The sequence below is a fragment of the Pempheris klunzingeri genome, chromosome 7 (assembly GCF_042242105.1).
Source record: "Pempheris klunzingeri isolate RE-2024b chromosome 7, fPemKlu1.hap1, whole genome shotgun sequence".
NCBI classification, from domain to species: Eukaryota; Metazoa; Chordata; class Actinopteri; order Acropomatiformes; family Pempheridae; genus Pempheris; species Pempheris klunzingeri.
This window is the reverse complement of record NC_092018.1, coordinates 23,756,524-23,767,707: the sequence shown is the minus strand read 5'-3', so window position 1 is coordinate 23,767,707 and position 11,184 is coordinate 23,756,524. Positions and strand designations below refer to the sequence as shown.

At 41.0% G+C, this 11,184-nt stretch overlaps 2 protein-coding genes across 3 annotated transcripts; one reads left to right on the top strand and one right to left on the bottom strand.

Annotated features, from left to right (window-relative positions):
• Window positions 1-2,361: 2,361 nt before the first annotated feature.
• ogfod2 (2-oxoglutarate and iron-dependent oxygenase domain containing 2) lies at window positions 2,362-5,966 on the bottom strand. 2 transcript variants are annotated; one of them, XM_070834117.1, is made up of 7 exons: window positions 5,832-5,966; window positions 5,673-5,729; window positions 5,126-5,236; window positions 4,949-5,048; window positions 4,519-4,643; window positions 3,852-4,109; window positions 2,362-3,560 (listed from the first exon to the last, which is right to left on the bottom strand). In XM_070834117.1, exons 1-7 carry the CDS (start codon window positions 5,964-5,966, stop codon window positions 3,294-3,296), a joined length of 1,053 nt encoding a protein of 350 aa, XP_070690218.1. In that variant the 3' UTR covers window positions 2,362-3,293. The 2 variants fall into 2 exon arrangements, with proteins under 2 accessions (XP_070690218.1, XP_070690219.1); XM_070834118.1 differs by having other exon boundaries at window positions 5,872-5,921.
• A 669-nt stretch (window positions 5,967-6,635) lies between these two features.
• On the top strand, window positions 6,636-10,474 carry LOC139204162 (gypsy retrotransposon integrase-like protein 1). Its single transcript, XM_070834135.1, has 8 exons — window positions 6,636-6,835; window positions 7,271-7,464; window positions 7,555-7,666; window positions 7,823-7,961; window positions 8,088-8,142; window positions 8,241-8,498; window positions 8,596-8,712; window positions 9,839-10,474. Exons 1-8 carry the CDS (start codon window positions 6,667-6,669, stop codon window positions 10,094-10,096), a joined length of 1,302 nt encoding a protein of 433 aa, XP_070690236.1. The 5' UTR covers window positions 6,636-6,666; the 3' UTR covers window positions 10,097-10,474.
• Window positions 10,475-11,184: the final 710 nt, after the last annotated feature.

Below are 11,184 nucleotides of genomic sequence, written 5' to 3'. Positions count from 1 at the left end.
CAAAACGGAACAGATCCAATCAATACGGTTGGAGAACTTCACGTTTTAGCTCCATATACTTTTGAATTGGTGCATTTTCTAATTCAATACAAAGCTGATCTACTTTCTTGTATGGTATAAATAGCCATAATAAGAGAGGAAATATTTATCTGGAACTGTATATGCTGTATAGGATAATATATTTAATGTGAACATATTTATCTTTATACATACTAGCTATATATTGATACGGTACTATTAATGCAATTACTACTAAAACTAATCTTGAACTCAGTACAATGTTTTGTAAATATTACTGTACAATAGTGTGTAGAGTATGATTTTGCAGTAGAAAATGTGAAAACAAGCACCATTTTAGTGACTATTTAGTAACTATTAACCATGAGGTTGTAAAGTCTACCATCCAAAACCATGCCTTCACTGTACATTGGTCTTTGCATATTTGTGTTTAGGTGTTTGTTTGATGCAGTAGTGTGCCTCTAATCCCACAGAACCAGCTCTCCTTTCCCTGTTACCTTCCAGTTCCATACTGGCACACATGAACTTGGAACAAAAAGAAACAACCAAAAAGTCCTGATGTTGCTGAAAAGGATCTATTTGTTATACCAGATGTAGCGTACAAATTTCTATTTGTGTTTTTTGCTCTCGAAGACTCTGTATGAGAACATAAGTAACCATGCACCACAACACTACACGCATATGACAACAAGAAATGCGTGATTGATATTCATTAAATGAAATAATTTGTGTAATTAAACTTCCATTATTTCGAATGATGTGGTGGTGATTTGTTAAACGTGGATTTTTTTTCTTTTTTTTTTTCATAACTGAGAAATCTATGGATTGGCAATTTAAGTTAAAGGTCCCATATTATACTCATTTTCAGGGTCATACTCATATTTAGGGGCCTTATTAAAATAGGTTTACGTACTGGACATAGCTGTTCCACCCTTCTTCAGCCTCTCTCAGAAACACTCCACTTCAGCTTCTGTCCCTTCCGTAAAGCTGCTCTCATTGGTCAGTTCCCATTATCTCTTAGTTTTATTGCTAGTCCTGTTTGTATTGGCCCTCATTCAGTAAACAATCTGAAGTGAAATGGTTCACGTAAATGTACAACAGTTTTCTCGTTCTTGTGGGGGACATTTCCATCAAAAATAAAGTGAATCTTTAAAATCTTGACTTCCGATGATAGGAGAACGTGAAGGCTGTTGAGGGGGGTTTTGCAGCCAACAACAGCACGATTTGCTCGTTTTCCTTGCACATCTGACATCATCTTCTCATTACCGGCAACCAGCGCTCGCAAGGTAATATCATTGATGGACAGCCAGGCCGTTTCAGGTTTCCAAAATCTAAACGAAGCGTTATCGCTGACATTTTTCTCAGATTTTGGGGATCCCTAGACACACGGGGGGTGCATATTTATGTTTTTTAAAAAAACATTAAAAAAGTGCATTTTGCACAATATGGGACCTTTAAGTCAAATCCATCCATCCATCCATTGTCCATACCGCTTATCCTTAAGGGTTGCAAGAGCGCTGGAGCCCATCCCAGCTGTCATTGGGTGAGAGGCGGGGTACAACCTGGACTGGTCACTGAACAAGTTAAAAAGACATCGTTACTAATGTGCATTCACTTACATTCTTCCTGAAACAGACCACCGATCAACCACATTATGTAAAAACAGTCAACACAGTTGGTCAGTAAAATGGTAAATAGACTGCACTTGTTGCCATTTTCAACCACTCAAAGTGCTTTACATTACATTTACATTCATACTAGCACCAACAGAAAAAAAAAACTATTGTGGATTTATACTTGACAAAGATGCACTGATCTGGTACAGGGCAGCGAGGTGATGCAGTGGTTAGCACTTTTGCCTCACAGCAAGAAGGTTGCAGGTTTAAATCTGCTTGCTGGCTGGTTTGCAGTTTGAACCTGGGGTCTTTCTTTGTAGAGTTCGCATGCTCTCCAGTTCCAGTACTCCAGTTTACCTCCGCAGGTTAGATTAATTGGTGACTCTAAATTGCTCATAGGTGTGAGTGTAAATGGGTGTCTGTCTCTCTGTGTTGGCCCTGTGATTGACTGGCAGCCAGTCCAGGGTGTACCCCACCTCTCGCCCAGTGTTGGCTGGGATTGGGTCCACCCCCCTTTGCAACCCTTAAGGATTGACCACGGATGCCATGGACGATCTGACACACTGGATGGCTATTGGATCAAGTATCGGCCAGATGTGAACACAGTGTCTTAATAAAAGTGCCCTGTGGAGTCTGCTTGTAAACAAACAAAGGCTATGTTTCGCAAGAAAACACGTTGTGTCTGTCCACAAGGTCTTAGAAACATGTTTATTTCTTTCCAAATAAGACATTTGCAAATCAAGATTTTTCAATATAATACCCTGCATTTTCAATATTTATCCTGCATTGTAAAGATTTTTACAGATTTTAAAGTTGGGGAAATAGAACATTGGTATCAGTTTGGTACTCAGTAATAGAGGATACACTGACTTGGATAATTAGTGGTGATATTATTGGACTAATATTTGAGACAATAAGATAAACATACCCCCAATGTCTGAAGCACAGAATTATAGTGCCAATACTATCATTGGAAGTACTAATAATTATTCATCAATAGCCCCTTTTCCACCGCAGGAACTTTTCTCATTTACCCGGAATTTTGAAAAACCTTGGCGCGTTTCCACCGAAATTACCCGGGGAAATTTGCAGAGGAAGAAATTCAGCGGGACTTCAAGTCGGCGACTCGAAAGGACCAAGTCTATGGAAGAATAGCCGACAAGCTGGCGGAGCTAAGTGTAGGGCACACGCCGAAACAAATTCGTGAAAAGTTGAAGAAACGTATGCAAGATTATGAGAAGCTGAAGGACCACGACAGTCGCAGTGGGTCCGACCGCCGTACTATACGTCCCCCATACGTCATCAGCCTGATTGGAAAAGGGGGCTACTCTAATTTGGAATATAGCCAAAAAGTGTCATTAGAATTAATTCCATCCAGTGACTTTCTACAGGACCAAGTGGAGTCTTGATGAACTCTAAAAATAGTCAAACTGCAGTATACTTGTCTATTCAACCCTCTCAGAGGACAGGAATGATATATTACACAAACCTTAATCATTGTTAAAACTATTTATTCCTACAGCATCCATCAGAGATATCAGTGTGCACTACTGCCTGCCATGCTGTCTCTATTGATACTACCACTTGGGGGCTTCAAAGCTGCAAATTTCAAATCCTATACACAGTGGCTTTATCAAAAGATGAAAGCAGGGGAATACATCACGTCAACATGCACAAAGTGTCCAGTGGTGCATAGGAGTGTTTGGTGAACCCGTCAGCAAAGCCCTCCCCTTCCACCAGTGTCGGCCTCCTGTTACACATGGGGCACAGCTTGTTGCGTTCCTGTGAGGCTCTCATCCAGATGATGAGGTTCCAGCGCTGGCCGGAGGAGATGGGCAAGGCTCCATGCATGTGTTGGCCCCGGTGGAGGAGGCCCTCAGTCACCCTGTGTTCAACTTCTGAACACTCCGTCTCACCTAAAGGCACCTGCAGGGGCCAATAGAACCACAGCATTTCAATTATTCATTCAATTGTGTTTCCAAGATTAGGTGGTTTAAAATGTCTAATGGGATGTAATTACAGTATTTCTAAACTGTCAGAAAGCATATATAAAGAAAACAGGACTGTACTGGTAAAGTTCATTTCTGAAACTGAGATGTGTTTTAAATTAAAATGTCCTCAAAAAAATCAGGCAGTATTAGTAGTAGATATGATGGTTATAAATGTGGTAATAGTAGTAATACTAATGGTAATATAGTATTTGAACCATATGTTCACCTGTCTCATATCACCAAAATAAAGGTTGCCATCTGTGAAGTCCCTGCCCAGGGAGACATTAAGGGTGACCTCTGCATTGTCGTAGTGGTAGCTCAGGTCCAGATCTTCATTCATGTCATATTTAACAACGAAGGCTTTGTGGCTGTCCAGACAGCACCCCCCACAGTCCGGGTACAGCAGGGAGGTGAGCGGATGCAGGTAGTGCTCACGGAGCGGTGTGATGAAGCCCTCGTCAAAGCCCAGTTCATTCAGGACGATCTGGAATGGAGAGAAAGTGTGAAGAATAACACGAATTAAAGGACTTCTGGCTGATGAATCCCTCATGTTTAACGGTATGACCGTCTTACCACTATACATATGTGAGTCAGAGCTCTTTAACGGCTTCAAAGTTTTATATCCTCTTAATTTAAAGTGATGGTTCAGATTTGCATTGTGGCTGCAATGCAATTTATTTCTAAAAACATGCCTGTTGCCATGAAATGACCTTTGCTTTTCCCAGAAAATCTATCAAAGTCCCTGGACATACCCGATAGCTCAACACATTTCCTCACTGGGACGACCAAAGTGGGCAATGGGTCCACATATCATGGCACAACAAAGATGAAATATAAATAACTGAGCAGTGATGAAACGGAGGGATTTCAGCCAGCAGGAGCGGAGACATTACCCCATAGTGGTTCATGGTGTTGGGTCTTCCTTTAGGGGCGGAGGACCGCTCAAAGTGCTCCAGCTCCTCCACCAGCATCTCACAGAAGCTTTTCTCAAACACAGGTAAGCGATACACCCTCGATGCTTTAGGAAAGATGGGAATTAAGAAAGATGCTCCATATAGCATTTTCATACATCAATATAGCGATGCCAAACAGTGATACTGTGGTTGTTCACAATATAACCAGAAATATGTAGTATATTGCAAATTTTGATAGTGCTGAGGTGTCTGTCTATATGGATGTATGTGCTTTTCCTGTAGTATAAGTGCAGCTATTATCAAGGTACAATGATGTGCCAAAGCAATCATACTACACTGTAAGAAGTACTCTTTGATGTCAACAAAAGCGTCAGCCACCGAGATGAAATCAAAGCCCTTCTCAGCTCACCTCCCACTTCCTCCAACAAGTCAAAGAGACCTTCTTCACTGGCGTCCCCACTTCGACAGCACTCGACAATCCGTTTGAACTTTGGTGCGAGGTAGGACTCCTGAGTAGAGGTAAGCACGTGTGTGTTAATGACACATTATTATAGGAACTAATAGAAGTGGCCGGCGCGCTTAATACCTGCAGGTGGTAGACATGAGGATGGAGAGGCTGGTACGTGTCTTTTACAGCGGCAGCTCTCTCTGCAGATGTCACACCTATACATCTTCGCCTGTCCACTTCCTGTGATATCTAAAACAGAGGAGACACACAGTTAAAGCTGTCTGTTAATCTTACTGGCAATTGATCTGACTGAGGAATCTTACTTTTTTGGATGAATACAGAATTGGTATTTCACAATTGGTCTATAAAATGCTTGAAAATAGTGAAGAAAAAAAAAAAAGGACTGATACATACCCCTAAACAGAAGGGAATGCGCACGTTATGCTTGTTGTATCTTGCTCTGCATATTATATTACTGAATTGTTCTAAAGGACATACTGATGCTGAGTGATGAACTGGTATGACTGCGAGTTTAAGGTTAAAGTTTGTCGAGGCAGCTCACGCAAAGGATGCCGGGCTAGGTTGTACAACTACTTTGTGTGTGTGTGTGTGTGTGCGTGCGTGCGTGCGTGCGTGTGTGTGTGTGTGTGTGTAAGAGACCAACAACACCAACACATTTCCTCACCTTGTGTAGCACATCTTCAAACTGCTGGTCCGTCACACAACCGAGCCTCATAAGCAGCTGTGGAGTAATGATGAACATACAACACACCCTGGTCAGTAACTCTGCTGACAGACACTACTTCTGTTTTAAAACGTAACGCTAGCTAAAACAACCACTCACTGCTTCATAGTCCAGTCTGAACTGCTGCTCGGATATAAACCGGATATGGAGCTTGTAGTCCTCTAGGAAAATATTCTCAGTTGTGAAACACCTACAGATATAAAACGGAGGATTTCTGTCTCCCTCGGCTGTCATTGTTACTTTGATAAAATAAAAAATAAAAACACGTTGAAAACTGTGCTACGAAAAGCCACACAGTTACTTCTGTGTTAGCAACAACAAAGACACTTCCGGTTCCAAGTCTTCAAAATAAAAGTGTGACCTCGGCATGAACATTCCTCACACATTAACTGCACATTCCTTATAATAACTCCAGTGACTGTATAAACTTAAAACAAATTCAAGGTCATGCGATTCTGGTCCACAATCAAACCACGGGCAAACATAGAACCTAAAACTTATTTGCCGACCATCAAGAACAGATTACCCTTTGTGGTCACCGCATTTAAATGTATCCCGTTCTGTTTGGAATTTTAATTTTGAAAGTTTTTACCGGAAATCGTAATGTGTTATTATGCCTGTCTTGATGTTTTCGATTGGATAGCTGGTGTCATTTGTATTCACTGTCCTCATGTGGTCATAGCAGGAGGGGGCGCTAATGCAAAGAATTGGTTACAAAATTGCCGAACGTAGAAGAAGAAGAAGAAGAAGAAGAAGCCAAGCGGACGCTCTATGTTTCCTATATCTTCTTGTTTGTGTTGTGGATGAGCGTTATCTTTCTTGCAATAGCTACTAGCTGTTAGCTAGTACTGCTGCTGGACATGCCAATCGGCTGCTCGTGTATTTATATGTTAAATCGCCGTCTGTTGAACTAATCTGTGAAGCCTGAGCGGAAATGTTGAGCGTGGAGTCGTTGCAAGTGGCTGAGGAGGAGGTGGTTGAGTCCAGCTCCGACAAACTCGGTGACATTTTCACTTTTGTGGCCAAAGGCTGCTTTCCTCAGACGATGAATCCTTTACGAAAGAAAAATCTCAAAAGATACGCCCAGAAATTTATCATTGATGGTAAGATTTGTTGTATAACTATAGTTTACCTAGGGGGGGAAAAAAAAACACAGAGTCTGTTGGCATCGCGTATCTCCACTCAAACAACCTCTGCTTATTTCAAATCACCTTGCTTTTCTGGAAGTGTATACCTTGTAGGAACCAACCTGAGATTTAATAAGAAACTGTAGGAGCCTGTTGGAAATTCGGGTCACTATAATGAATCCAGTATACCACGTGTGTCTCAACTCTTGTGTAAATACTGTGTGCCAAACTGAGAAACTCAACTGCTCTGCATAAGCAAGACTACATTAAATACTAACTTTTCTGAATGAAGTATGGTGTGATGTTCTGTCTTCATGAAGAGGTATTCAGGTAAACCTCTTCTCTTATGGTCAGGAAAGCAAACGTCTGTGCTTGAGCAAGACTCACTCTTCGTTCATATCTTCATTCAAGGGGGCAAGCTGTACTATGTGGGACCGAAGAAGGACGAGAAGAGGGAAGTGGTGATAGAGGCCGAGAGGAAGAGGCAGATTTTTCTCGACTGTCACTTCAATGACATTGGTCATCATCTGGGCCAAAAGAAGACTGTCCACAGGATCCAGAGCAAGTACTACTGGCTGGGCATCATTAAGGACGTCGTGGACTGGGTACGCACATATTTATGTCTTCAGTGTTCTGTTAACATCACTTGGACACAATGATGATCTGTTCTTTATGCCGGCTGTTTGCTGTTTCAGATAAAAGTATGTGAGACCTGCCAGCACACAGAAAGGAATAAAAACCTGGCAAGGACCGTCAGGCCTATAAAAGTGGACGCACCATGGGACATCGTTGGGATTGACATTATAGGTTTTTGCCTCCAATTAATTTTTATCAAATGATATTTTGTCTGCCGTATAACTTCATAATAATAATACATTTTATTTAAAGGCGCCTTTCTGGCACTCAAGGTCGCCGTACAAAGCAGGAGACAATAAAACAAAATTTCTATCCACATGTCACCAGGTCCTTTCCCGGAGACTCAGCAAGGCAACACCAATGTCACAGTTCTCATCGATTACTTTAGTAAATGGCCAGAAGCTTTTCCAGTGCAAAAGACGGATGCCCTCTCTGTTGCAAAATGTATTTCCAAATGCATATACAGGTAAAACATTTCACAAAATTTTGAATTTATTTTGTGCCTCGATTGCTTCCAAATCCTTAATACAAGGCCATTATCAGCCTATGCTGGCGTTTTCTTCTGACGCCTTTTGATACTCTGTTCAATCAGGTTTGGTGCCCCTAAAACAGTAGTCTGCACGCAGAATGCCAACTTCTGTGATGAGGTGAGATGTCAGCCACAAAGTTAATTCAAGTAAATTAATCAATCAATCAATCGCTGTTCTGGGTTAGATTTATCAGTGCCCATGCTGGTGTTTCCTAGGTGACAAAGCTGCTATGCGACAGGTGGAGCATCGTGCAGAAGGTGTCTCCAATGGATCAGCCTCTGCTCAACCCGCTCCATGACTGCACGAGTCCTTTGCTGAAGGAGGCTATTGTGCAGATGGTGACAGAGAAGCAGACCGAATGGGACGACTTCCTGGACCCTGTGCTGTTGCTGTTTAGGACGCTCACCAACCCTACGACCAAGTTTACCCCTTATTCCCTCATGTTCAACAGGAAACCTAATTTACCAAACGAGGTAAGACGACACCATGCAAAGAAATAAAAAAAATAAAAAAATCCTATTAGTCTGTTTTCTTTCTGCTTACTAATTGTATTGTTGTTGTTTTTTCTAGACTACATTAAGCCTGCTAAATTATGACGATCAAGAGCAGGATATGTATTCCACAAAGGAGAAGGCCTTGACATACATGTCCATGATGCAGGAACAGCAGGACTCTGTGAAGCAGCTGGTAATTCACATTGTCTTGTCTCGCACTATTACAGTGGATGCTGGTGGCGGAGAGTGTTTTGTGTTTGTCTGATTGTCACAGGCACATCAGACACTGCTTAGTGAGTTTCCACTAAAGCTCAGGAATGATGATTCGCATTTCTGTGTCTTTGAAGGTCACACGAAAGGTGATAAAGTCAGTACTGTGTGATGTATAGTTTCTTCTTTTTTGAGATGGGACATTATATCTAATGTGAGGGTTCAGTCTTCAGTGTAAAATAACAGGCTATTCATTTTGGAAAGAATGAATTTTGTTTTTTTAATTGTTTGGACTTTTCAGTTACACAGCATGAAGTCACCACTGAAGTCATTAAAACGCATTAATTAAGGGACATAAATGAAACTCAATTCAAGGAAAATCTAAAGCTGCCTTAATTGATTTAGTTTGTCCACTTGGGGGCAGCAGAGCCAACTGACAAATACAAACCGGCTGTGACCTTTTTAAAGTTAATATCACACTGTTCACTGGCTCATCTTAGTCTGCCTGCTGTTTGATGCTGTTCATGAGCTGTACACCTTTTAACAGCTGTAAGGTTGTTGAGAACAGAGCTTGTGGGCCTCTAGGCCCAAACATTCAACTAAAAAAAGAGAAGAAAAAAAGCTCCATAGAACCGAGAGAAAAAAAGACTAGAGTTAGAGTTATTAACGTCCCTACAAAGCCCCTGTATAGTTAGTTCCTGAGTGGGTCAGAGGGTACCTGCCATCGCTCAAGAGAAATTACAAGTTGCATGTTGCATCATGTGTGTTCTTTATGTCACCCAGACAAGATATTTAACATGTACTGTGGCATGTCAGACACAATGTCATCATGATGATGCTTGTGAACACAGACATCTGATTATTACACCAGAGGTTTCACAGAGACTTTATCAGTTATTTAAGATACCATGTTCTGCAACAAAACAAAAATATTCACTAATACATTTATGGGCTAATTGATAATCTCATTAACATAACTGGCTGTGTGCAACATATGGCAGAGAAATGATTCACCTCAGGTGGATTATGTTCGTATTATCCTGTTTTTGTTTTTTTTTTTTGTCACATCCCTTCTGCTTTGTGTCTGAGTATGTGTGCTCCACTTTCAGGTGATAGCCAATATGAACGCAGCCTACAAACAAGAGAAGAAGAAGAACGCCAAACGCAGGACGCATAACATACCCTCGATGACCTTAAAAATCGCAGATCCTCTATTCAATGCGAAAGACTCGCCATCCCCGAAAAAATTGAAAGACAATTTATATTTGTCTTTTCCTGTTGAGACGGTGCTGGCCACAGAGCAAAGCAGCTCCGAAGACATAAAGACTGAATTAGTGTATCACTTAGCTGAATCTGAAGGCCACTGAGGAGGACGGTGTGATAAGACTGTGAAGGATGCACATCAGCAGAGCATGGCTACGTATCGTTAAGCTTATCCGTCATAAGCTGCCAAAAGTCTTGGACAGAAGATGGAAATCCAGATGTTGGTGCAATGAGTGTGATGAGCAGTGCTTGTAAGACTTGCACACACTGCTTGTTGTTGTTTCACTTGTACATGAATGTTGCGATCCGCTGGCCGTAGAAATGGCGATAACCCATTGTTCATCATTCCATGTTGAATCATTGAAAATGTCATTGAATGCCAAACAACAGACTTGTTTTAACTGGACAGTTTTCAGTATAGAAGTTAGAATTATGAGTGTTGAATAAATGCAATGGTGAAAAATGTGATGTTCAAACTTTAATCGGGTCTTGTTATTGATCACAAACAGCAACTAATCAGAAGTGCCAAATGAAAAGCATTAATTATTCACATGGAAAACAAGAGCAGCCAACCAAAGAAAGTCTGAGGCTACTGGGGGGGAAAAAAGGGCTGTAGTATGGCGAAATCCACTCAGACTCTGGGGGGGGGGACCAGGTGTGTGTGTGTGTGTGGAGGGCTGCAGGTGAGCATAATGTATCTGGTTGTGTATGGATACATATCATTGCACGATGTTTGGAAATGCTGCATATTGGCAAGTGACTACCAAATTCTGACATTTAGTCACCACTGAAAACTTGAAATTTATGATGCAAAAGAATTTATTTTACTAAAATATTTGACTATTTACTATGTGGAAAAACTCAATAGTCGTACAATACAATAAGTTGTACAGTTCCAAAAACACTATTTCCATGATCCATAGAGTTCTCAGATTCAGATAGAGAATCCTCACGTCATCTGTCCTTAAGTTCAGACATGATTTAGTATCTGAGTTTGATCAAGCCTACTTGAGCACCCAATTCTTACGTTTTTGACTTGATTTGATTTTTTTTGGATCAGATTTTTGCTCAACTGAGCAACTTGAATGTAGTTAATGAATATTAGGGAGGTGAATTTTCTATCTGAATTTGAGAACCCTAAATTATATAATGGAAATAAAGTTTTTATTATTGAGCAGCTTGAAAGCGTCTG